General features: G+C 40.2%; 2 protein-coding genes across 7 annotated transcripts in view; one reads left to right on the top strand and one right to left on the bottom strand.

Moving 5' to 3' along the window:
* Nucleotides 1-251: 251 nt before the first annotated feature.
* Nucleotides 252-25,244, top strand: LOC113459266 (M-phase-specific PLK1-interacting protein). 2 transcript variants are annotated; one of them, XR_012580485.1, is made up of 3 exons: nt 252-605; nt 6,696-12,149; nt 14,549-25,244. XR_012580485.1 is itself a non-coding variant. In XM_074541602.1 (2 exons), exons 1-2 carry the CDS (start codon nt 252-254, stop codon nt 6,897-6,899), a joined length of 558 nt encoding a protein of 185 aa, XP_074397703.1. In that variant the 3' UTR covers nt 6,900-25,244. The 2 variants fall into 2 exon arrangements, 1 of the variants encoding a protein (XP_074397703.1); XM_074541602.1 differs by having other exon boundaries at nt 6,696-25,244.
* The window catches only part of CDK13 (cyclin dependent kinase 13), a 46,602-nt gene continuing 40,903 nt past the window's right edge, over nt 22,300-27,998 (bottom strand). For all 5 annotated transcript variants that reach the window (XM_074541505.1, XM_014267018.3, XM_014267019.3 and 2 more), the window contains exon 14: nt 22,300-27,396. In XM_074541505.1, coding sequence (XP_074397606.1) covers nt 26,540-27,396 — 857 coding nt within the window. In that variant the 3' untranslated portion in view covers nt 22,300-26,539. The remainder of the gene's footprint in view (nt 27,397-27,998) is intronic.

The following is a 27,998-nucleotide window of genomic DNA, read 5'->3' on the forward strand; positions in this document are numbered from 1 at the left end:
TCCGACTCCAGATTACTCCTCTTCAGCTGAAGGGCTCGGCGTGCCGGGTCGCCGTGTGAGGCTGCCGGGCCCTCTCTCCCGCTTCCAGGCGGGATGGCACGGATGGCGCCTCGCCCTCCCGCCGCGGAACGTTTGGAGGCCGGAACCTGCCGCCCGCCCGGCGGGGAAGAGGCGGGGGAAGACAAACGGGCGGACGCGGCGGCGCCGCCATTGCACAGGTTCCGCTCCCGCCGCCGCCGCCAGTCCCGGCCATGTACCGGCCGGGATTCCGCGCACCGACACCTCCCTACGCGGGTGGCGGCTTCCGGAGCCCTCCCTCCGGCGGAGGACCCCTGCCGCCCTCTCCGCAGGGCTACGGGAGCCCCCACCGCACGCCGCCCTACGGCCACCGGCCCGGGCCCTACGGCAGCGGCCTCTCGCCCCGCGGCGCCGGGTTCCACGGGCGCTTCGGGAGCCCCTCGCCGGGGGCGCAGACCCCGCGCAGGCCGCAGAGCGTCAGCCCCCGGTACCCGGCTCCGTACGGCGGCGCGTCCCTGGCCGGGGCGCCTCTGCACCCGCCGCCGCAGCACAAGCGCTCGCCCGGCGGCTTCCAGAGGCACTTCCAGGTATGGGGCAAGGCCAAGAGGGACACGGGGAGCAAGGAAAGAGGGAGGCAAAGAGAGAGGGAGGGAGCTGCTGCTGCTGCTTCGAAGCGAGGCCCGTAGCCCGCTGCGGGAAGGCACACCGGGGCCTGGTGTCAGCGCAGTATCCACCCGCCGGCAGGATTTTCAGGGAAGAGCGAGGCTTGAACCTCACTGGGCAACATCAGCTCTTCCCCCGCCCATTCCCCCGCGGTAGAGAGGACGGACAGAGCACCGGCAGCTGTGAGATGAGGAAAGGGAAGAGGGCCCTAGGCTGGCGCAGCTTGCTTTTTCATACTCTGGCATATGAAGGTAGAGAATTAAACACCGGCCAAAACGACAGCAGTCACCTTCCTTTCCTCCCTCTGATCAGTTTTCTTTAATGCGGTGGTGAAGGGCGATGTGCGTTTGCTTTGCCCGGGTTGTCGTCCATCGTGGGAGCTACCCTATCCACACGGAGTTTCCAGGGACACGGACAGAGAAAAGGAGTGATCCCCTAATGAGAATTAAGCTGAGGGTCCTTTAAGCAGAAGTAATAGCATCTGTTGTGGTAGTAGACTCGCATTTTAAAGTCTTTGCTTTGCCCCGAAAGCTCCCTGAAAGCCAACAACAGCAGGTTCTATGAGTTAAGCCTTTTTCCAGCTGTGTTAGTTGTGGCATGTGACTGGAAATGCACACAGGGATGGCAGTTCTTAGGAGAACAGCTTTATGTATATAACTGGCTTTATGCAATATTAGAGAAGCCTTAAAAGTGTAACAAATGACACGAGCAGTACAATGATAATTTTTTTTGTGCTCTTATTGATACTTGGAGGATTAAATATGATAATGAAGTCACATCACATTTAATAGATTTGTATTAGTATACAAATATAATAGATTAGTAAAATCTTAATGTGCCTGTACTGCATTGTCACATGTCCACTGAGGACTAGTATTTTGTTATTTTCTTATGATTCAATTAACTCAGAAATCTCGTGGCTGGTGGAAGGGGATCATTAGAAAATTTGTACTGTCTTCAGGTGCTGACTGTCTATACAAAATTTATACATTGTCTTCAGCACAACAACAGAGACTTTCCTGGTGTGGAAGCCAACAGATTGCATAACCTCAGTGCCTTTTGAAAAAGCCAAGTGCTGCAGATTATGGAGGGACAGTTTATGTCATTGATATCTAATTTCCCTTTAAAAGATCATTCTTTGGCTGTTCAATTAAGTGGTTTTTTCAAAGCCTGCCTGTCATGGGTTGGTGCTGGCGCAGTGCCTGTGCACCCATGAAAATGTATTTTCTCAAATGGTTACTGTGAGATGTGACCAGAAACCAAGCAGAGCAGGCTCAAGCTTAGAAATAAAGAAAAAAACCTTTAACCTACACTGTAATAAAAGGAACACACAAAATTCAGAATGAAAACCTTCCAAAATATTCCTCCTCCCCCCACCGAATTTCCAGCAAAGCGCAATGAGACAAAACCTTGGATTCTCAGTCAAGTTACCCCCTCTCAGATAATCAATTCTCAGTTCATCAAGGGAGAGAGGAGTCACTCTTGTACCATAGTCTACAGACATAAATCAGCAATACAGCAGTGAGCAAACAACATGTACTGGCAAAAAAGGGAGGTATTTCAGCTAAAATTTAGACCTTTTGTGTTTCCATGTCACACATGGCACCACCTGGAGAAGATCTGCCATTGTCTCATCCTCCTTCCATGCCCAGTGCTCTCACCACTGCACATGGATCAGAGCTGCTTCTAGGGTTCCTTTTAAGGATGCTTTGCCAAGTACCAAAAAACAACAGCTTCTCATTTTGGGACAACAGTCCCCCCCATTTTCACCTCCCCTGGTTCCAAGAGTCTTCAGAACAGAGATCTTCTTCCCTGAAGATGGAAGGCACCACCACACCCTCCTCATCTTTCTTCACTTCACTTCACTTCACTTCACTTCACTTCACTTCACTTCACTTCACTTCACTTCACTTCACTTCACTTCACTTCACTTCACTTCACTTCACTTCACTCCTGCACATGGTGTCACTGCAGCAGGTCACTCTCTTGCCTCCAGGCCATTGCCTCCCCCTAAATGCAGTCTCTGTGTTACAGGAAAATTGGTTCAGTCCGTGGCTATACAAGAAAAGTCCAGCCAAAGGCCACTCCATCATCTCTTCCCACCTAGGATTCTTTCCCATTTTCTTCTGACATCTCAGGTCCCAGGCTCTCTCTCTTCTCTTTGAGATCAAGGAGAATTAGTGTTTCACAAGGTTTTCTTTGTCTAAGAAAGGGTTAGCTGCACTGACCAGAAGGAAAGATAAAGTCCTCTGGGAGTTCTCTGCTTTTAACTCCCTGTGTTCTCAGAGTGCATCCATGTCTTCAGAGGTTACACCAGGTGTCAGTAATTAAACCTGACCACTGATTGGCTTGGCTGTAACTTCCTGAAAAACTCACTTCCCTGTCAGCCGACTCTGCCTTAGAATTTATTGAGCAGAAGAATATGCAGGAATCCTTTTTGTCTTTAGTTTTAGTCAGTTTCATGTCAGCCCCTGAGGATGGGAACTTTCCCATAGGCTCCATTCTTGATGTAAGAAACCTGACATAAAGTCAGGTTACATTCTGAGGTAAGAAGCTTGAGATAAAGAAGGTACAAGTTTGAATCCAGTCTCAGACTGTCACAACATCTTCCCTTCTCCTCTTTCCATCTTTAGACCTTGTGTGTAGTTTGGGAGCACTGGCCTGATGGCAGCTCCTTCAGAGACTCAGAGGATGGTGAATGTCTGTAGCTCTGCCCAGGGCTGAAGAAATGTGTGAGTCTGCACTTTGCGTGTACACGAGCTGTTCTGCCTGGGAGGGCGGTAGAGGCAATCACAGAGGGAGTTAGTCTCATAAACCATGATCCCATCTGCTCTAGGTGTGGACAAGGATCTCTGCCCATGAGGCCGTGAATAGATTCAGATGGAAAGCCCTTTTGCGTTTTCTGAGCATCAGGTTTCTGGTGAGGTGTGTGCATTGTCCCCTCTCCTCTGTAGATCCTGCTAAGTGAACTCCAGTGCCTTTGACATTTATGATGTACAGTCACTTTTGAGATTAAAGTCTTAAGTGGCCCTTTAAAATTGCATTGGAAAATCTAAAAGAGAGTTTATGTTTACCTTAGTGTTCTATTAATGTCATGCCATTAGCATTCTCTACTCATTTTGTGCTCGAAGGCTTTCATTCTTTGAAACAAACAGAAAAAACATACTGAGCTTGTTTTTTCTGAAATGGCTTACTCAACCTTTATGTGGCCAGTATTTTACAGCACTTTCTGGTTTTTCCACAGAGGTGCTTCTGCTTTATATTTTATGAAAACATTTTTCTGGAAACAAGGGCCTGTAGTGACAGGACAAGGGAGAATGCCTTTAATCTCTAAGAGAGTAAGTTTGCATTGGAGATTAGGGAGAAGCTCTTTACTGTAAGGGTGGTGAGGCACTGGAACAGGTTGCCCAGAGAAGTTGTGGATGCACCATCCCAGGCATTGTTCAAGGCCAGGCTGGATGGGGCTTTCAGCAGCCCAGACTAGTGGGGGATGTCTGTGCCCTCAGGTGGAAAGTTGGGACTCGATGATCTTTAAGGTCCCTTCCAACCCAAACCATTCTGTGATTTCTCATCTCCACTTAGAATTCACTTAGAGGTAATGTTTTATTCCCTGCACTCAGCAGGAACTATTGAACTAGCTGCTAGCAGCTGCTTTGGAATGGTATGGATCAAAAATTGTTACAGAAAGTAAAAGAAACACCACCCTTTTGAAATGGTGCAGTTGTGGGTTTTGTGGTCTGTGCATGTGCCAGTGGCTGTAATTACATCAGGTGAAGCAAGCTGATAAAGGGAGTGACTGTCCCCAATTTCAAGGCAATATTACTCCACTCAGTAATTTTTTAATGAATAGCACTAAAACCTGTTGTTTTCTACTCCAAAGAGAGATTTGTTATCTAGAGAAAAAGTACTGAGAATAGATTGACTTTTTTAAGCAAAGTTCGTTGAGAAAATGCTGTTGGCATAAGTGACAACTAATAGAAAGTTTTTTTAAGCTATCTTTGGTACCAGGTAGTGCCTCTTGCACTGAATAGTTTCACTTGTACAGGGAGAGCTGATTTCCTTTTCCACAGCTCTGTAACGTAAATAATCACATTTTGGTTTTCTTCCCTAAAAATAATTCAGAGGGCAAAAAGCATGTGATGCCTAGTGTTCTAAACTTAAATAATCTACATGCTTACATGTACTGAAGGCTGTCAGTCTTGTATTACAGAATAATAAATTTCCTATATTTCAGAAATGCTAAAATGTTAGTGTAATGTCAATGTTACGGATGGCCTGCATCATACTGTAGTGAAATTAAAGATTATTAAATAAATCCATATGAATGAGCCTTACCATTGAATTATTTTGCTCCTTCCCTGAATACTGCAGATCATTATATCAGCTCATGTTTCTTTTGCCTTCTGCAGATTAAACATGGCAATAAATGAGCTCCACATTCAGTCTGTTTTACAATGTCAAAAGGTCTTCATTAAAAGTGGCAATTTAGGGATGGTGAAAGTTTGTGTTTGTTTAGGACAGAATGCACTGGGTATTGCTGTTTCGCTACCAAATGTGAGCACTTAACATAAATGTCACTGTTGCTAGAGCATGTCAGCTTATTCTAGGAAGCTCCATCCCCTTAGAGAGTTTTTAGGTGTATTCTGAGGTGATTCTCTGACTCTCATGGGGTTTGATACCGTATTCTAATTCACCACCTTTTAGAAATTCTTGTGTGTTGAGATCATCCTCTTAGCTACATAACCTAGCTGCAAAGAATCATCAGAACAAGTATTCTGTAAATAAGACACAGATTTGTGTCTAATGTTCCTACATTTGATCCTGTATCCATTATCGTCAAACTTCAGGAGCTCCTGAAAAGTTCTTGCTGGAAACACATCAACACGTTCCTGCCACAGCACGTTAGCAGAAATAGATTCAAGCTGTTTGAGTGAAATCTATTCTTCTGGCTAAACACTGGGTCTTTCACTTTATGGCACCATATCTCAGTTTTGCTCAGAAATTGTTTTATGTGATCTATTTACATAGATGTTAGGGCTTACAAGTCAAATTCAAATACCATCACTGCTGATCCTAAAATTCAGGGGTGGCTGGGTTGTGGGGGAAAGCAGCCATTAATCAAGTGCTTTAATCCTGTTTTACAAAATCTGATAACCAGATTCAAGGCATCCTGTTGCTCTGACCATACAGAATGCAATGGGCATGCCTGGAGATTACTGTGTATCTGTAGTATGGGTTGCTTAACTTTGGTTAAAACAATTTAAGAACTTCACCTTTTGGAGGAGTGAATCTGAGGAGAACAATGGATGATGCCAACAGGTGAAGAAGATTATAGAAGCCCCTTTATGTCAGCACTCTTTAAGCTGCAGACTGGTAGCAGCTTTACAGAAGCAATTGTTGTGATCCTTGATCTTAAAAAAAACCAAATATGAAAAGCTCCCTGCAAAAGCCAATACCCACTAAATCACTGATTACCACTGAGATTGTATATAAAATAAAGTCATGGGTTTTCAAATTTCACAGAACACTGGTTGGGTTAAAAGAAGATTTTTTTTTCCCCCAATGAATTCTTTGTAGCTATTTGCATTATAAATGCTGCGTTCAATCTGTAAGTACTTAATATTTGATTTCTGCTCTTTTTAATATTGTCAGCTCTTCCTCAGCCTCTAATTCCCTGTTTTGTTGTTCAGGGTTTTTTTAGACATGTTGACAGATAATGAAAAATAGCATGAGCTGCTTTTCTGCAGCTATATGCCAGAGTGATGTAAAAAAGTATTTGGAAGAAGATTGTGGGTAGTGCTTTTTCCTTATTCTGGTAAATCATCACTTAAAAGTAAAATACATTAAAGTTAATATTTTCTGAGGAGGATGCAAGATATAGTAATTAAAATTAATAATCAGCTTCAGAGTTCTACTGCAGTAGAAGGAAACATTTTAAAATTTTTTTACATTTTTTTTTCTTAGTTTGAATTAGACTATTAAATGTTTCTTTACCTGATGATTTTCTTCCAAAGGGATCACCCAGGACATCTACTCCATTTGGTACAGCGCATGGCAGAGAGAAAAGAGTCTCTAATGATGTGGAAAACTATTACAGACCTTCAATGCTTGAGGACCCATGGGCTGGCCTAGAGCCAGTGTCTGTTACAGACATAAACCAGCAATACAGCAGTGAGCAGACAACATGTACTGGCAAAAAAGGGAGGTATTTCAGCTAACACTTTTAAAGGCCAAACAGTTCCATCTTGTCAGGAAAACTTTGGGACAGAATCTTTACACTTACACAAGATGAACAATAATCAAGACCTTAGATAATACTTTTATTTCATCACATGTCCACCCTTTTATCCTACCTTTTTTTATTGCATTGGATATATTTATGTATGGGAGGCAAAAGGAGTGGTAGGAAAACTTACATTTCTGGCTATGTGGAAGTGCCTGCCAGCTCTGAAGAACAGTGTTCTTTAATCACCAGCGACTGATTTGTGACTGTTAAAGCAAGTTTTCATATACTTACCTCTCCCAAGCCAGACTGTTGGCCTTCTACTGTAAAGTCTTTTAGGAAGTGGTATTTTTTATGTTTCAACATTTTTAGATTGAAATAACTTGGAAATAAAATAAAGTTTTGTAAATCCTTGTTTTGTAATGTATAAAGAGTATTTTAGGAGCTTTGTTAAGGTGAACACATTAACACAGTAATTCACAACACTGAAATTAGGTGACTTCTGTGTTTGTATGGTGTAGTTAACATCTGGTTTTGTGCATAATAATTTTTGTTAATTGCAGTGTAATATGAAATTGAAACATGACTTATAGCCATCTCAGGAAACAAATGTATTGGTTTTGGAAAGTTTAATTTGTTGAACAAACTCAAGTCACAAACTTAATTCTGGAATTACTTGCTTTTGTGTTTAAAAATATTATATATTTGGATCAATATTAGAAATTTCTGGATTATAGTAACAAGTCTGCTCATTGACAATTTTAAGTCTAAGGAACACATAAAACATCAAGCTTAAGTAAATGCAAATTTTCTTTTTGGATCCACCTGCTAGAATTGTACAGAATGAGTGACAGTTTTTGTTACACAGTTGACATTAGTACATGCATAGCATCTTTTTTTAATCCATTTTATATTTTTCAATTATTTTTTATTTTTACTTAGAGCAGGCATCATTGCCAGGAGAATTGATTTGTGTGTGTACATGATATATTTTTATACTGAAGAGGAAAGCAATGCTTTGAGTTTTTTAGAGCTTGTCTTTGCATGGAAGATCCATGCTTAAATTCAGGAGTGAATATTATAATCTAGAATAAAAAAGACATAGTTCCAGCTGCAGGCATGTTCTTAACTTGCCATGTTACAGCTGCAGTAGTTAGATAAATTTGTTGTTGAACTTAACACTATTTGTTTGTTGATCTTGGCTTTTAAACCAAGGTAGAGTGTAAAATCTTTGTTAGATAAAACCGTTAGTTTAGTTTTCAAAATGCATGTGTTCTTTTAAGCTTCTTATGTACTCAAAACTTATTTTTGTAGTCCTGAGGCAGGATTAGGTAGAGAAGCACAGGAAATCCCATTAAACGGTTCTTAGCAGCTTGTCTTTTGCTGAGGTTGAATTGTCCTCTGTACTCTTTATCTGTTTCAGCATAGGATGTGTTAGGTTAATACTGCCTTCAGGAACAACTTCAGACTGTGAGGGGAGCTTAATATGTTCAAATGTTCTGAGTCTCTTGTACTCTTAGGACCACAGTCTAAAGTATGTCACTTGTGTGTCCATTATTTTAGTATTATATCCAAAAAGGCTGCCTCAAGAACTGAGAACATAAAGCCTGCTGGATATCAAGAAGGGTGAAATCTTCATCCCAGAATCAAAAACTGGTGCCTTAAATGGCAGCTATCAGTGTTGTTTTCTTTAATAGGTACCAGCTAAACTGAGATGACTTGACAAGTTGTAGAATTTATACATACGTTAATCAACATCATTGTGAAAACTGAAGTGTAAATTTTTCTTTCATTTTTTGTTTTTTCAACCTTGTCAGGTGCTGTTAAGCTCACAGAAAAAAAAAAAAAAGTAGCAATGTGCTTAATCAAGTGCCCTGTTTCTTTGCCGTTTCCCATGTAATTGAAATGCAGTTTATTTTTTGTAATATTTGGTGATCTTGGAGAAACAAATATAATTTTATTTTAGAGAGTAAATCCATGATGTGTTCTCAGTTAGATGTGATGAGAGTCTCAGTTTGGAAGGGAGAAAGGAAAGGTGAGGGATTCCTGAGAGAAAAGAGACTGTTAGAGGTGGGACTTCTTACAGAGTAGCCAGTATGAGCTGCCCTTGCACATTGCAAGGATGGGTTTTTCCACTTTGGCATTGCAGTTGACCCAGGCATCAACTGGAACCAGGTGTCAGACGTCGGTGAAGGTATATCTTCCAGAAAGAGAACTGAGAAAATAATTGTGAAACACTGTGTAATCCATGCAGACCTTCCACTATGTCATCTGTTAAATTGCTGCTTCAGTGCACTTCAGGATATGACTCAACAATTTTAAGTACATCATGCTGCTAAAGTCATGCTACAGTCATTTGGTCAAGAATCAGCACCAAAAACTTTAAAATTATTCACCTTTCTGGCTTCTGGGAGAAATTTTGTAATTACAGTAAAATATAAATGTGTCATTGTTGGAGAGCTGTAAAATGCATGAACACGTGTTCAGAACTATAAATATAATGTTCTTAAAGTCAATTTAAGCTTTGCCTTTTTTGCCATGATATCTATTAAGCTTAAGAACATACCTCCTCACCAGCTTTTTTTCTTTTTACCATTTGGCAAACATCTGATGGAGAGAGGATATATCCCTTCCTCATTTGTTAATGAAGCCGCTTCATAGTACCACTATGACTCTGGAAATAGCGTGTGATGATAAAATGTAAAGCACAAAATACATCATTGTTTCATGAGCCCGTGAAACAAAATAGTGCTTATGTCTTTTTAATGAAGGGATTCCTCTGTAATCAACACAATATATGGGCATTGCTCTTTCTTCAACAGACTTCATAGATTTGAAGGTAAGTTAGCTTCTTTTTCAGAAGTTTGGGTTTATACACCATACCATTCTGTTTTGTTTGCCTTGTGTTTGTCAAGTCCATTTGACTTTCTCTTCAGTTGTTTTAAAGTGTAACTCATGAGTAACTCTTCCAGCAGAAATTCAATTCACTTGTTGCTGTTTTTGCTCCTGTATTTAAAATTGAACTGCATCACTACTACATTAACAGTAACAAGAAGTTAAATCAGCCGAGGACATGTGTAATGCAGCAATGCACTGGGTGGGTAATGACCTCAGGATGTGCAAATAATAGTTCAAACTTCAACTTTGGGTTTTTATTCCAGCTTTATCATATGGAGTATTCATTATTCTGTGGCACTCAGCACACGCATTGAAATTGTTAAATAATTTAGCATATTACAATATAAATTAAAATGAGGTTTTAAAAGTTCATTTTAAACTCCTCCTCTTTAGAATTAGAAGTAATGCCTTGAGATGTAGCATTTTCCTAATGTCAAACCTGCGAACATTTAGCAGGTAAAATGTGTCTGATCAGCTGAATGGATGACTACTTTTGCAGTCAGGTTGTCTGTGTTGTTAAGGACATCTTTATGTGCTCTTAACTTTATAGAAATTACTTCAGTAGAAATCAGAGGGGGGAGCATTTGAAAAATGCATTATATGGAAATTCTACAAGTAGCTGTTCACCTTCGTTCCAAAGAAAAGATTTTTTATAGCATGTTTGGTTTTCAAGCTGTGCTTCTGAGTAATCTCACTGAAGTCAGAAGATTTGCTCATGCAGCTGGGATGGGTAAGTATCTGATGTCACAGTTTGAAAATTCTGTCATCCATTTATCTATCAGTGCTTTTTACTAGCACTGCAGTTTATTCCTCTGCCTGGCAATTGCTCTGAATTCAAATTCATACATGGCTTTTATACATGACTGTCTTGCAATGCATTAAACTCGTTTGTAGAATATTTTCCAAAATTCTCAAGAGTAAAGACTGTTCTCTTTTCCCCAAATCCTGGTGCTTGCCTTCCTTCTGTCTTCTTGGAACTGGCAGAGGAGAGGGAAGATTGCCTACACTGATGGGTGAAGAATTGTGTAATGATTTTCATATCTCAGGCTTTCAGAAACTTGCATATCAATTGACATAGGGAACTAAACAAACTTTTTTATCATTTGAGATAGTTCAAACAACTTTTTACAGCACAAGAAATGAAAGAAATCAAGTTATGTTTACACTCAACATTTATGCAGTTTCAGCATTCAGTCATTAATTCACAACCAAAATTTTTTTTGCCTAGAGTAAATTCTTGTATGTATGTGTCAAAAGGCACAAACTGATTCAGTTTCATTCTCTGCCATTTTCACTTTAATGTGTTTTGCTGACTTAGAACTTAACAATAATTTCTCAATCTGAACTTCTGAATTTTCTTTTACAAAGTAAATAACTCTTGAATGTTTGACCTCAATCTAGTCCTTCCCTTTAAACTGCTGCTGACTCATCTGTTTTAGATCTGGCAAAAAAGGCTTTATCTTAGCCCCATTGCTTCCTTGATGACACTAAGAAATCTTTCCCTCCTGGGCTGGAGACAGCTGGGCAGATGTGTGGCCACCCTTCCTGTCCTAGAGGTTAGACCTAGACTTTGGCCATTCCAGGAGCTGTTTTGAGACAAATAGTAATCCCTTTTGCTTCACCAGCTCTGTGTGGGGTCCAAACCCAATCAGGGGTTGGTTAGTGCACATCCTGGATTTTAAGTTTCATCAACATCTTCTGCAGTAAAATCACAGGTGAATTCCACTGCCCTTTTTTAACTCATCTGTGGCTGTTGCACACTGTTGTTCTGAACTAGTTGTGTAAACATTTGTATTCAAGAATGTAACTCCTGCAGCTAAAAGGGGTCATACCAGTACAGTTCCACAGGGAAATTTTTAATGCTGCTGACTGTCCTGCTATTATAACCTGCACCAAAAATCTGCATGTATCACCCTGCTTCTGTGTAGCAGTAACCATGCTGTTTGATGCTGTATTAAACTGCACTTCAACCTGGTCTCCATAAGTGTTTGCCACAGTCCAATTGCTGTGTATTCAAGGTAGTTAGAAGCTGTTACCGTAGAGTCAATGGGTTCAAAACCTTGTTGTATGTATGGGGAAATTCCTATGAGTTCAACCTGCTGAACATGATGTCAATGGAACTGTTAGTATACCAGTAAAGGGAAGAACAAAACCTGTTTCACATTGATGGTAAATGATTCTCTTTTCAAGCATCACAGAGCTGCTGCTAAAACAAGGGAAGAGGAATCAAGCTAATTGACAGCTTCTGTGGATGACTGCACAGCATAAAGTACAAATAACAGGGCTGACATAAGCTTTAAAAAGCACTGATTGCCAGCTTGGGAGTAGCATCATCAATAATTGGATTGTAAGTAGCAATTGCAGTGTTCTTAAATTAAACCATCACCTCCTGTGGCTTTATGAAGATTTTTAGGTTAATATAAAAGAAGGCTTTGAGCTATATTCCCTTAACACATGTTGGAAATTAATGTTACTATTCCTACAGTTGAGTTTGCAAAAGAGACTGTCTTCATCACTTGTCTGTGAAGTTTAGTTTCTTTGCCTTTTTTTTTTCAAGCTAAGAAGAAGCAGGATTTGAAAATCTCAGGGATTGTAACAAAGATAAAAGGAAGAATTAACATGTGCAAATGGTCCAAGAGTACAACTTGATTAAATAACTATAAGAAGGCATTGAGAATCTATTGATTACTTGGCATTTCACTTTCCTAAGGCTGTTTCCCTTGTCTGTAAATTTTTAATAGCCTCCTGATTTCTGTGGCAATTAATTTACACTAAGGAAAATGATTGGGTTGTTAATTTCCACATGTTGGAAAGCTGTTTGCGCACTATGGGCAACAGGTTAAGAAACTGATAACTGTTTGCAAATGAATGAGCCGCCAAATTGTCTCACTGTTGGTGACACCTCACTACCAGCAGCATTCCTGTACTTACAATAGTTTCTAAAAATACCAAGCACGTAGAAAGCTTGTGCAGAGAACCTTTGAATCTGTGTTTTCAAGGTACTTATTGCATCTGGTTGCTTTTTCTGATGATATTTAATTTCCTCTCACAACAATTGCTGTGTGTTTTATACATTGGCTGTCCTGTAGCCTGTCATCCTCCTCACTGCTGTGAGTGAGGAAGAAGTAGTTACTGTCTGTATTTTGTGAATATACTACTGGTAGCAGCCCAGTTTAGTTTCTCTCTGCTATTAGATCATCCCAGTATACATTAACCAAATCTCTATGGTCTTACAGTTTGCAAAGTAGATTCTAGTACATTATTAAACATATCCACAAGGCTCTGTGTACTTTATTTTTCAAGCAAACAGTTTTAAGGGACCTACCAAAAGTGGTTGTTTAACACACAAAATCCCACCCAATTCTATCCAGAGGAATAACTTAGGCAGTCTTACCCTAATTTTTGCTCTCCAGAGAGTTTTCAATTGTTTCTTCCCCAAAGCTATTCTGCCTTGGTTTTCCATGGAAATAAATATACCCTCCCTACCCTTTCCATTGGAATAGGTTCACTCCACCCTTCAGGGCTCTGCTGGAGGGTTTGATGGAATCAGTGTCATCCAACCACGCAGCACATTCAGTCCCTACAGGTCCTGTTAGTTGACATTGCTGGAGATGACAGAATTCTGACAACAAGTAAAGTCACACAGATCCCTGCTGACTCATCTAAATGAGCCTGCACTGGTTGAGTGGTGGACTTTGTTGTCAGATGTGCAGTGAGAACTTTAAAACACAGACATGACCTTGCCATAGTGGCCACCCTTCAGAAGCCACTGCTGAACATTCAGACAAGTGGTGCTCAAATCTGTTTTAAACATTGCAAATTTAGCAATAATAAACAGGCAAAACCACTCTAAAAAGACAACAGAAAAAGTGTGTAAGAAGAAGACACAGGGAAAGTGTTGCATTGATCCCAGTTCTTTCTGGTAGCTTCCCAACACAACCATCTCTTAAATACTTACATTTTCACTAAGGATAGCCTCATTGATGGTACACCAAGTTGGATGGAGGAAAAACTACCTCATTAAAGAAAAAATATCAAGTATTCTTGCTCCAGCAGCCACAGGATGTATTACTGTTTTTAAATCTATGAATGACAAGAAAGCAGATATGCATTTCTGAGATAAGTGAGTTTGGTGGACAGCAGAAATCAAAAGGTTGTCTGTCTGCCTAGGGACCTTTCCTACTCAATATATTTAATCATTTACTGCCAGTTTGAAAAGACAGTTCAACTTCAGTCCAGCACTACTTACTTCAGTGCTAAATTCTACATAGACACTTTTGAACAACCTGAAGAGCTGCTACAGAGCAACTGCTTTCAGGCTTGAAAGCAGAAGGAAAAAGCAAGGTTCTGGTGTCATTCTCACTGTATTAATATATCAGAGAAAAACAGCAGAAACACATCTAGTCAAAGCACATGGCTTAAACAGCAGCTAGTCTGTCTCTAGGTAAGCATCCCAAAATAAATAATCCAGTTTCAGGCCTGGCTCATCAGGATCATCAGTTCAGCCGACTTGCCCCTCCAGCACCTCCTGGCATGGAGACAATGCCAGGTGAAAGGGTCTGCACCCTCAAAACCACACCATTGGCACCAGTCGTTCTCAGTCATTTCTAATATCACAAAGTGTCAGCACAGAACATGGACAAGAGTCCAGGACATATTAAAGGTGTCCCCATAAGGGACACAAAAGGGTAGAAGGCTGAAGAAGGGTAAGACCTGCATTCATTCCCTCACTCTGTTTCTTCACAGGCTCCACAACATCGTGGCCAAGCCCTGCATTTTCTCTGGGGTCACTTTCCACGAGTAATTCTGAATATTCTTTCTGTGGCTGACATTTCAGTTGAACCAGATATTTCTCTCTTAAAGACTTCCACTCTTTTGTGACATAAGATATCCATAAATTATTTTTTTATTCTTAATGTATTGATCTATTATAAAATAAACATTTAACTTATGATTCAGAGCTATGTGTATCACAAGAAGATTTTTCGATTCTGAGCTATCACTGTTACCCCGGTTCCGACAAAGCAAATACAAGTGTTTTCAGATCTCACAGATTAAGACTGAATAGTTTAAAATGTGTTTCAAACTAAGCTTGCTGATGGCTTGGACAAGAAAGTTAATTCTAGTGAGCTTTTCCAACAGTGAATCTTAGAACTGGAGCTGCCTGTGACCATCTTTTTTATAATAATGTTGCAATATCAATTGCATAGCAATTTACAAAGGTATTTCAATCTGTAACAATCTGCTTTCAATCTGCTTTTTCTGCCTGCAGTTTTCACAATCCTGCTTCATCATTTTTGTCCTGAGGTCCTATTGAATTTTTGCTTATTATTATTTCTTTTTACTAGTTGCATGTTTTAACAATCTTTCAAAATGGTAAAGAAAAATTAGTTTTAAAGTTCCAAGTAGTGTCTATACATATTGAGTCCCAAAGAGTGAGTGAAATCAATAACTTGGATGATTCTAGTTGTGAAGAGGTATGGGAATGGGATACAGAGTTTTCAGCATCCATAAAGCAATAAGTGAAATACACTTTTTGCTAAGAAATGCTACGTAGATTTTGGTCAAATCCCAAATCTCACTGTCAATCAGTTGGTGGTAGAAAGAAGTATATCCTGTGAGATCCTGCACAATGTTATGTCTGAGCCTCACCTGGCAACTCCCATGTAAAATCACCAGTTTTGTTTAAACCACAACAAGGACAATTAATATTTAAAGATTTGCCTTTGTGGTATCCCAGGCAGAAAGAGTTAAAACCATTCACAGCTTTTTCTTGGAATTTCCCTCTCCTCTCCAGAGAGGTCTGTTCTGGAGTCATGTAAACACAGACATCTGCTTGCTGTCACTTCACCCTTATTTTGAATTCATAAGAATAGAAAGAATCCCTGGGGGAGTTCCAGACCAGGCCACTTTCAGCCACCAGCTCTCTATGCCTTTATCCAGTAAAAAGGCAGATGAAGTGCTGGGGCTCATATGTATTTCATGAACCTTCTGGCTTTGAGTTTTGTTAAACTTTGAAGTTAGAAATGCAATTCATTCTGTCTGAAAATAGTGTCAACCCAAATTTATTTTTCATACAAAAAGCGGACAAAACTTTTTTATACCTAAACTGTGTAAAGGAAATTGTGAAGTACAGTAAGCTTACGGTAAGAAGACCACTAAACTAGAGTTGCTGTCTTGAACAAAAAGTTTTCTAGGCAAAGTCTGTTTAGTGGGAGTCTCTCCATCTCTTGTGCTTCTCTTTGGAAGTACAAACAACCTCTTTATATGTGATTTAGAAATCAGGGCTCATCTTTTAATTACTTTGCCTCTCAGTGACTCCAGACAGGCAAGTGTGGAAGACCTGAGCAAATAGGAGAACAGTCATTCACTGTAGAAAGAGCTTTAATCCCTATATCCTGCTAAACAGAAATTCACATTACAGATGTAAACATTACTTTTAATGTAAAGCTAAACCAACACATCAATTTTATTTCATTAAGCAGCAAATCAGTCTTCAGAGGGGATAACATTATCAGTCCAACATTTTGCATATGGGAAAATGAATGAATAGCAAGAGATGTCTTGCTTAAGCCTTATTATTGTTTATTATTGGCAGAAGAGAACCTGGTGTTTTCTGCCCTTCCTATTGCATTCCCTAATCAATAACATTTTCAGATCAAGTTTCAAATGCATTGCCTTCCTGGAAGGAGGGGTGCCAGTAGAAAGTCAGCCATGCTTTCCAACACATGGTAGTGATACGTGGTAGCTGTTTAATTCTGTGAGAATCTCTCTCACTCTCTGCTGTAACTGTTCATTAAATGTTCCAAATTCTGACAGAGCTCTGAAAAGAACTCCTTAATTTCCTCAAGCACCTTTCAAATCTACTGTAGAGAATAAAAATAGAAACATTGCTCTTAACGAAAGAATAAGCATTCAAGATGAGAATCTCCATGCTTGCTTTGATAACCTACATGTTTGTGTGCTTCACAGCTCTCCAGGAGAGAGTCTTCCATGGCCAAAATAAGTATGCCAAATTATGCATTTTTTTTTTTTTAATGGAAGGGGGTTTTATTAAAAACCTCCAACATTATTTAAAAGGGAAATTCTGACACTGGAGAATTAAATGGAAATCCCTGCTGAAGTTAACAGGGGTTCTGGTTTTCATCCTTAGTCTGAACTAAAATCTGCAATGACAGCAGGAACAATTTCAACCCAAGACAACAGTTTTAAGTTTTCATTCACAACACCATAGCAATGGAGGTCACAATCTCCTTAGAAAAGGAATATTTACTGTATTGAATTTCATTGCATATGGAAATGATTTATGCTGTAATCAGAAGCATATCCCCTTCCAGTGGAAGATTCTCAAGCAATTGTCATGGAGCAAACCAGTCTTTAGCTCACTAGGCATTAATTTAACAAGATCTTTTTTTTTTTTAAATGACCAGTATCTTCATAATTGATTGGTGCTTAATCTGGTGCAGCACCTGCTCTCTCAAACTCCTGTGGTTCAGCCTATCAGATTCATGAGTCAGAAAGCCAATTGTGACAGTATTATAAAATGTATTGGAATAAACTTTCCACGCTTCAGAACAGAAAAATAATCTACTAATTGATTTCCAGAGTTGAGGTTTCAGGTCCTGAAGGGTTTTTTGGTTGGGGACCCTTTTTGGACAGGAACTTTAAGTGACATCATCACTTTGTAAAGCATAGAGCTGTCATCATAATTATAAGTCTTTTCATGTATTTTATTTTTTAAAAGCTACAGAAAATCAAGACTAAAAATGTTAATGCATTTCTACTAGTGGTCAAGCTGTGCAAATGCTGAATTTATATTCCAGCAATATGTAATACTTCACACGATATAGATGATGTTTTACAAAGCACAGGGTGTAAAAGTGTAACAAATCTGATTTCTTGCTTTTTATGACTACCTAAAGAGTGCTTAATGTCAACTTGGGGCAGCTTTTGCCTTCCCATTTAGGAACAGTTTTAGACCTGCTCTGAAGAACAGTAGAAGCTGCCACCTTCCCTGCTGCACTTTGGAGCATCCTACCAATAAGAAATCTACTCCAATTTCTTGTGTCTGCTTATGTGCTGATGAATTTAATAATGCTGCTGTGGATGTGTTCCCTCTCCTGTCCTGTGAAATCCTTCAACTCAGTCACACCACAGCTTGTCAAGGCATCACACAAGCAAATGGTGATTTCTTGGAAAGGGTGGAGCCCATGTCCTGTGAAACACTGCATAGCAAAGCAAATGCTTTTGTGTTTTTCATGTCAAGCTGTTGTCTCTGCATTGTGTAGAAACTTGGTCAGTTATCATCATTTCCTATAGCAGGAGCTATTTTAAATATCCATCACACTTAAAACACAAGAAATAGATTTCCTCAAAGGGAAACATCTATATTTGATGTTCTTTCTATTCTGCATTTGAATCCTGACTTCTTCCTGTTAGCTGCAGCCTCTTATGTTGTCAGAAGAAGGTTTTAAACATTTTTATTTACTGAATATAACTGATCCCTCTCATTGTCGTAGCATTTCTCCCCAGATTCTTTGTAGAAAATTGATGATTTCACCTAAATTTAAACTACCAGCTTCCGTATTATATCATGGTCCATGGACCATATTTAGCTCTGTTGGATGCTCCTTACTCCCCTTCTGCTTTTGCCACCACAAACATGTCCTATGGACTAAATATGTAGATGGAAACATACTTTAGTCAAGACAGGAAGGAAGCCTCATACTGGGACTGCGTCTCAAACAATCCAATGCAATTTGATGGAAATACTTATTCAGTGCTTTGATTTACAGCTTCCCATAATGAAGGGCATTGTGTAATAGTTTTTACAATACAAAAGCTCCATAATGCTGAAATCTTAATACAGGACTGAGGAATGAAAAAAGGAAAAAAAGAAAAAAAGCAATGGAAGAGGTTGCAAGATAGCAACAAATGACAGACAAATAAAGCATGCAGAAGGTTTCCCTGAATACAGAGAAACAATTTGCATTCTAACATTGAGACTAGTAAGAAATATCCAAACCCAAAATGAACAGGAGCTTCCCAGGAGATCAGCTGAAAGAGAAGGTCATCTCCAATTCACCTGATGCTAAAAGCTGAAATAGGGTTAAATTTCTGATAGAACAGGTCTGCAAAGTTTTCTTGAATTTGTTGACTGTTTTATCATTATCCCCAAAAGGCAGCATTGTCATGGCAAGTACAGTTTGCAAATAAAAATGATTACTCCTACCTGAATGTCTTGTTTCACTGTCTTGCGTAACCATATGGGCTTGCTTGGAAGTCTCACAGCAGGATCTGTAACCCATAGGAAGAAGCAGTCTGGGAAGAAAAATGTATATAGCTTCTAAAATCTGCCAGGTTTAGAGTAATACTTTCCTGATGCAGAATTGCCAAACCATCTGCAGGTAAGTTTTGAACTATTATTTACTACTCCTCATATACAACATTAATAGACTCCTGTTCATTTCCCGTGTCATCTGTTGTTCTTAGTCCATTCCCTACCCCCTCCCCCTCACAAACAGCTTTTAGAAAAAATGGGATTAAAAATGCTCACAATTAATCTTTGTTCTGCAGAGAAAGCAGGAAAGTGCCTATGCAGTCAGAAGGTCCACTGTCTCCCTTGTCTTGAGGGCAAGGACTGCAGCCCAGGGATGACATGAGTTCTCAGGAATATTTGTGGGGCAGGAAAGGTTACAGGACCACATATGGGTAACTTTGGCTGCTGTTTTTGTCTGCTTTGCACATCATCCTTTGTTTTCCAGTATGGGGATGTGTTTTAATTTTAGCTCTAGTGCAGGAAGGCAGGGAATGGCCTGCTCCTCTTCTGTAACTTCCATGCATTTTTTGATACTGGGTTAGCTGTAAAGCAGAAGTCTAGGTTTCTCAATCAGTTTCTCAATCAAAAAATTATTTGCAGGCAGTTTCTAACATCCAAACACTCTCTGAAGGGCAATACCAGTAAAGAAAAACAGAAAATTTAAAAAAACAAAACAAAAAAACCACCACCAAACCGAGTCCTGCTTTGAAACCACTCCCGTAGATCCTTTTGCAGTTGGTAAGGATGAAGGAGAATGAAAATAAATAAGTAATGAGCTCTTCCTTACTCTCTGTTCAGGGAAAATCACCTCCTAAAGCCAGGTGTTCAGTTCTCTGTGAGCCCATTCCTTTCTCAGGGTGGCCTGGAGACAGAGCAGGGAGAGACAGTGACACTGGCAGCTCTTAGGGCATTGATGCTTGGAGAGGCTCCCAAAGGCAGGGCAGGCACATCAGAACATCCTGACCACGGCCACCTGGGCCAAACCAAGATCCCAAAAGGCTGTCGAGAGTGTGCTGCTCCCCATGATGGAACCTGCTGACACGCTCCACACATTTGTGAAACAGGGCTGAAGAGAACTCACAGGAGGAAAGACAAAAGGCACCTGTGTTAGACATTGCTGTGCATTAAACACTTGCTTCCAACTCTGTCCTCTAGCACTAATACCACAGCCTAGCACGCAGGAGGGAGTGCAGCAGAGAGGCACCTGCACGAGTCAAATACTGGCCACTTACTCCCCCAACTTACCTTCAGGGCAGCACACAGCTGTTCGATCTGCTTGTGAGTACAAGGCTGGTTTCTGCAACACTTACCCTTGAGTATTGCCCTTTCTAACCAGCTAGGCCTCTTCTACACTGTATTTCCTAATATTGAAAAAAAAAATCTTCACAAAGCCTCTTTGCAAGAAGTCCTATTAAAGGTATATTCACCATGTGATGAGAATTTGCCATATCAATAGTATGCCCAAAGTGCCCCCAGAGGAACTGCTGAAGAAGAATTGAAGCTGTGCTGTGTGAAGTGATCCAAGTATTGCCTATTGGTGAGGGCTGCTCTAATTAAGAAAAAGAAAACATTACCATAAGGCTCAAAGTCCTTCTGACTGTGCCTTAACAAGTAAACAACTTTAAAAGCAAAACCCTCAAGCTCCATCAAAGTGACTGGGAAAAGCAACAGTCACCCTATTTGTCAAACAAAGTTCTCTGCCCACGCTCACTGTGACTGCAAAGTGCTCCAACTTTCATTTTCTTCCACATGGTGGGGGAGTTTGGTAGCTCTAATCCTGTTCATCCAGATGGCCTGTCAGGTTTTATAGGCATTCCTTAAAAATAGAAGCAACCTAATCCTGGTTCAGGTAATTTAAAAGAAATTTCTGCAAAACTGCATTGTTCTTTAAAGCTAGCAGACAATAATTCATGGCTTTGACAAGAGGACTGGTTTCCTCTCTTACCACCAATTTCATAGACCCATTCCTTACTCTGTGTTGATACACAAGGAACTGCAGAACAGCCTGTATCTCCTCTTTCACTTGGTGCTATTTTACTTGCGGCTGAGGATATCGACTGACATGCAGGTCCCACTGGAATTATTACCGGTCCCTTATTGCACAGCTGGCTACCCATATGGCAGTAAGAGCTCAATGACAGAGATGCCGCACCATTCTCAAACCATTTCACACTCATGCTCCAACATAAACCAGAGCCAACTTTGTTACAGCTTTGTTATGAGTTGCAATAACAGCTTTCATGAGAAAAACCGAGCAGACAACTAGAACTGGTTACACACAACTGCCAGATCTGTGACATGCAAGCCAACACCCTGTGAAATACAGCCTGGGCTTGTCCCAGAACCGAAGGTCAGGCTTCAACTGTAGCTGTCACCAAAACAGGGTTTCCAGAGTGAGGTGTTTGGGCTGCAGCTACACATCTTGTCAGCCTAATGTCAAATGACACCTCTGTAACTGCTGCTGGCCCCTGTAACTTCCAACTGCATTTTCACTGCCCATCTATTGACTTCACCAATGACAAGTGATGAAGCAGCACTCTGCACAGCCTCAAGGTTAAGAGACCTGAAGATAACAGCAAGTGCCATGTTTTTGGATGGAGGTATAACATTTATTGAAAGATTCAAAAGGTTTCATTAGATAACTAATACAGTAGGAAAAAAACAAGAAAAGCCTCGGGCATTCAAAGCACAGTTGCCTAAGCCAGACTCAGTTCACAGTGTCTCACTCACCACTGAAAACACCTGGCTCTTTAGGTTTGGTGTCCCATTGCTTCTAACACGCACAGCATCCCTTTTAAAGAGAGCGGTGGAGAACAATAACTGCACCTCTGCAGTCTGCTCGGGCACTGCAAAGAAAAAGCCACGTTGTCCATCGCCCACCGTCCTGAGCAGCTGACAGGTGCTGAAGCAGCGGCCTCTCAGCGCTGGCAAAGCCCCAGTCCCACATCCCAGCACTCCGCCTGCTCTGGGGCGCCATCAGTGCTTCCAGGGCTGCTCTGCTGCACCTCTGCTCCCACGCTGCCAGCAAAGCTCACAGCGCCTGCCCCTGCAGGGCTCCTTCCAAACAGCACTGCAGCAGAAAACTGCAGAACTTCAATACACTGAAAACATCCTCAGATTAACCCACTGTTCTTTTGAAATGCCTTTTGACAACCAGACAGGGAAAACAAAGAAAGACTTCAATTTTCATGTATTTTATTTACAGGCCGCACAATACATTTTATATACAAATGGCTTAAAATAACAAAGAGTAAGCAAGCTGAAGCATAACAATTTATTTTAAATTAAGTTGTCTCGAAATAACTCCTGCAATAAAGTTTCTTCACCCTGATAAGCAAGTTAATTTGATTTTAAGTCAACCCAAGGTAATTTTATTTTAAAATATAGAATTCAAATAAATTTTCTGGTGATTCCTTATTTTCATGACACACTCTGCAAATACAGAACATCCCAAAACTCTCAAGAAGGGTAATAGCCAAAATTTCCTCATCTAAAAAACACTATAACAGAACAGACTGGAGAAATGTTGTATGTAAAACACTTGCATGTTTTATTAATGAAAAGAAGAATGCAAGTAGTACGCCTGACATTTTTCTCTCTTGGAAACAGAATTCATGGTCCAAGATCTAATTTGCCTGCAGACAAGAGGTATCCTGTGTTATTTCACTACTTCAGTTTTTACCACACAATTATCTACTTAACTCATCCAACTATAAACTTCACCAAAACTGAAACTGCCTCCACCAAAACTGAAAGCAAAAGAAGAGCGCTCAAAATCGTAAGAACTTAAAACGTGGCACTTAGTGCCTCTGCTTCTAGAAAGCACCTGACACTACTGCGGGATGGAGACAATTTAAGAGACCACATTTTATGGAAACATAAGAAAATATAGAAGTTTGCCATTTTAAAATTATTTTTCCAAGAAATTAAAATAGCATTTAAGGAGACATGTATTTTTTTATCTCTTCCCTAGCACTGCTCATTCTGTTTAGGATAATGACGACTAGAGATCCATAAAAGCAGTTTCCTTTTCCTTTGGCTGAATTTAAGCATAATAATTGTCTTAAGTGTTTTAAGTCATGGTCATTAGCAGTTCAGTCATGCTCACTTTCTTCCTCTTGGTATGGCTAAAGATGACTTAATATAAATAATGAAGCACTTGCTATTTGATAGTCCATTATTACAGTATTTCATTACACTTATTTAGAAATACAAACACACAACACTTACTTTTCGCTGGGGTATCCAGGTCTCTATAGCTCATTTTGGAATTGCAGCACAGAAAACATAAACCCAAAGGAATGAGGAAGAAAGTAATGAAAGCCATGGCTCCACAGAAAAATAATGCTGTTTTCAGAATGTCTGCTACTACATCAAAAATGCAAGAGCCACATGATGTAAAAATGCCAAACTAGTACAGACTCTGCCGAGTGGAGTTCACGCACAAGGGTAAATGCTGCCATAAGCACCTCACCATGTGATTTAGTTCAAAAGAAATGTTGGCAGATAATACACAGGTCCGGTACAAATGAATGTGGGCCTGCTGTCCTTAGATCTGGGCAGTTCCCTAGCTGCTAACCTGCCCAGACACAATTCCAGGCCAGGGGAGAGCAGCTGCAGGCACCAATCCTCCTGCCACATGTGCACCAGCCCAGGAGAAAAGGTGTCAGCAGAAGAGCCAGGAAGATTCCCTGGATTGCAGAGAAGGCAATCTTTTTAGAGTTAACACAAATAGAAATACATTAACTTTCTCTCCAAATTATCCCAACACTGTTGTCCCAGGCAAATACAGCGTTCAAAGTCACAAGCTAAAAATCCTTAAGCTGGGGAAATGTCATTGTACAGTATTCATCTGCTTACAGCATGCCAGAGTTTTGTTTGATTCATCTGGAAGTCACTTACTTTTTGCACCTCCTCTCTCCTCAGAGTCAGGATTACTTGTGCTGGGGCTGTGGGGGCTTTTTTGTGGCCAAAGACTGAAATCCATTCTGGTAGAACAATGTCTGAAAGTACTGCCAGTCCATAAGCAAACTGCACACTCATTTACAGATGCAGAGGGGACCTACTTCTCTACACCGAATTAAGCTAACTAAATGACTTGAAAATTTATGTCCAAAAGGGAAGGTAGGAGACACAACTTCTTCCTTGTATCTTTGTATTGGAAGTCAATTAATTTAGTTCTCTGAGATGTACTTTCCATTTGAACTTACCTGTGTTTTCAGCCTACTACTGCCTGCAGTTACACTTCAAGTGCAGGTGGGTAACCTCTGACTGCACATCTTTAGCGAAACTAAGTGCATATAAGCTTTGAAAGCTTGATTCTAGAAAAAAAAAAAAAAACAAAAAAAACCCCAAAAAAGCAATCTGTGCATATATTTGTGAGTCTGGGTTTTTTAAAGATTAGTAAACAAAGAGCCTTAGCCAACACTGTCCGTATCTAAATGACACTGATGGTTTTTTTCTTTAAAATTTTACTAGCAGAAAAATGTTATGGGGATGTCCTTATTCAAGGAAAAAATATGGTCCAGTGCACTGTCAATCCCATAAAACTTTTGCCTTTCTTAAGCACAGGCTATTCAGGTTGTAAGTATTTGTTTCTGATCTGGCCACTTTTATTTCAGATGGCAGGATTTTCTACCGTGTCTAGTGAAGGCAACTGCCAGACTAGGGGACAGTGTAAGCAGCAGGACTCTCTCCATTCCTCATCTGCCAGATCCTCCAACACTATACAGACTTAGTGAAGGGAGTTTCTCCATGCTCTACAGTGTGGCAATTAGCCATAAATGAGTCAGGATTTTCAACTGAAACAAAACACCAACAGCTTTGGCTTCGATCCTGAAAATCCAAAAAGTCATTGACAAGACATTTGTAATAGTGTAAGTAGAAATTTTACTTTTTAAAAAGTAGTTTTTAAACACTCAGTTACATAAAGTACCGATTTGTCAACTGGATAATCAGTTGGAAAATTGTTTCCAATATGGGCTTCAAGACATCCTTTTACGTACAGGCAAAACATAACCATACCTCCTCTCTGCAGGAGAGACTACTTGTTGTCAGAGGAAACAACAACAAAAAAAAAACATGCTGGAAGTTGCAATTAGTATGAGGAGTGGCTCTTGGTAAGAGTTTTAACTATAATAATCCTAGCTGTTCCGAGACACTCAATTCCAATATTAAAATGTTCTGTGGATAGCAGATATAAAATCAATTAATTGGCACAATCACAAGTTTACAGCGAATTACAACTAGTGTCAGACATTTTGCCATTGCTTTAAATACTGGTCATTTTTCCTTTGGTTACTTCCTACAATGCAGTACTTGGGGTAAAAAGACAAACAGTGTCAGCTTTTCACACAAAGTAAAGAAATTACTGCTGTTGACATTTAAGAGAAAAAAAAACTATTTCATCACATGGTAAGGACATATAAAGTATAGTTCATTTGGCAGAGGAACTAAAACACTTAATACAACTCCAACAGGGAGCTGAGGAAAAACTACACTCTTCATTCTTCTCCTCACTTTCAACGTTCTCATTAAGTTCAATTTGGAAATTACAGTTTTATCTAGGTAAAATCAGGTCTCTAAGTAACTGGCCCATGTAAAGTAAACACCACAAGATTATGACCTGCTTGAGTTTCTTCTTATTATCTGAATTCTCTTTTTAATTACCTAGGTTTAGGCATTATGTTCATAGCAACCTATGAAGTACTTCCAAATTTTTGCAGACCTTAAGCTTACATGTTAAGGCACTTACCATTCAAGTAAAACAGTTTTTATATAAACAAGCGTGGGAGATGGAGAGAACATTTTACCAGAACACCCTTTTCTTTTCACTTGGACAAAAAAAAAAAGTTGACCAAATATTTATAAAATTTTGCATCAAGAGAAAGGTTGTGTTTTATTATCTGAAATGAGCACGAAGTACACCTTCCACAATAACACTGAAAGCAGTGCAAAGACTGACAGTGACCTTTGACTAAAAGTAGTTCTGTAAAAAGAAAATACCAAATAAATCAGTGCCCTGCTTTGATTGTTGTAAAATTTCATTCTTTTTACATAAAAGTTGGTCCAAACTTACAAAAAAAGCACAAATGTGCATAGTTCAGAAGATCTGAAAGAGTGCCATAAAAAGCTGATGTCCCTAAATTTAGCATCCACTTAAAACTGCCAAAATACAAAATAAAAGTCAGAACTAGAGTTTGTGAACATGTACAATCAAGTCATCTAGTTTTTAGACAGCATGAGTTGTAAGCATTTTTTAATTTTTTTCTACTGTATGCAAGACCCTTTTCCACATAAAAATAAAGCTGTTGAATTAACATTATTCAAGTCTGTTGAATTGCTGCTTTAAATTGCAGCTAGGGGAGAAAAAGAAGTTTTTCCAGATAAAAATGATGTGCCTGAGGAAAAACAGATACTCAAAATGGTAATCCTCTGCCTCGCCCTCTCACTGCAGATGTGCTAATGTGTCCCCTGAATCCTTGGGAATAGCCAGGCCCTTGGGCAGGAGAAGTCCAAGTCTGTCCATGCATGTGGCTGATGCCAGTGGGATTTTCCTGTAAATTACTGCCATAGCTATAGTTGTGCATCTTTGTGGACAAAGAGTGTGCACTCTCTGGCCCTGTGGAAGCATCACTGCTGCTCCCCAAAACTGGGATTGGGCCGTGGCTGTATTCAAACCTATGGTCTTTATCTCCACTGAACAGCATGGGGCCAGCATTGAGGTAAATGTCTCTGTAACCAGTTACTGAGCTGGGAAAGGATTCTGGAAAGGCTGATGGAGGAGGGGCAGCAACAGAGTGAGATGAAGCAGTACTGTAGTTATCCAAAGACTGAATATCTGAGTTTCCAAGGAAACTCCTCCTTTCTAATACTCCTGATGGTCCGCTTCCTATTCCATCGCTAGTGCTGTAACAGGCAGATGAGAAGGACGACGATCCAAAGTTATCCTTGTAGTCTGGGCCTGTTACATAGGAGTCTCTAGCCTGATAATCCACGCTCGCCTGTACTGGCTCCTCCGTTGTGGCCTGAGCTTGATGCTGAGCCAGCAGCTGCAGAAGAGCTGCTTTCACTCCCGCATGAGGATCTGTTCCTGAAGAGTTACTTATAGGCAACTGCTGATTCTCTGTCCGATAATCAAGGTCTTCATCGGTGAGCGGCGGAGGCTCCGGTGGCTCGGGAGGACGCTGGTCTGGAGGCAGGATCCGAGGGCGCTCCTGCTCAGGTGTTCGGTTCAGAAGCCTCATCTCAGACTGCCTAACCAAATCCTCTTGACCTAAGAAGATGAAAAAGAAAGCTCTGGAATAAAAGTATACAAATAATAGGACCAGAAAGAAAAGGACTCCTTCCTCGAAAAACACAGAGGCCTGTTAACTTCAATTCTAATAAATTTATCAGCTAAATTTGTCAATAATTATATTGATTATTTTGGACAAAATTTGGCAACAGCTCATTTGGCTCAGGAGCATGATGCAGGTTGCTCCTTAGAGATTACCAAGCAGTCAGTTAAAGAAAAAGTTCCTTAAAAAAACCCACAGCAAAAGCAAACAACCAGGACAAAACGCAAGCAACACAAACACTAAAAATTCAAAGGAGGATCAAGATTCACAGATAAGGATAGAAGTCTCAACGGACAAAGGGCCACCCTATCAAAGAGCAGCAAAACTCAAGGTATAAAATAAACACAAACAAAAAAGCACGCCTCTCAAAAAAACCCCCAAAACCCTCCAGGAACAGCCCCAAAGCACTTCAGAGTATTTTTCTTTCAGCAGCTGCAAACACCACAAAACAATGTAAAATAACCTGAATTTGCAAGCCAAAAATACGAACAGAGCTCTAAACTGTGAGAGGACTACAGAAGCCACTACGATACCTCAA

The sequence above is a fragment of the Zonotrichia albicollis genome, chromosome 1 (genome assembly GCF_047830755.1).
Source record: "Zonotrichia albicollis isolate bZonAlb1 chromosome 1, bZonAlb1.hap1, whole genome shotgun sequence".
Taxonomy (NCBI): domain Eukaryota; kingdom Metazoa; phylum Chordata; class Aves; order Passeriformes; family Passerellidae; genus Zonotrichia; species Zonotrichia albicollis.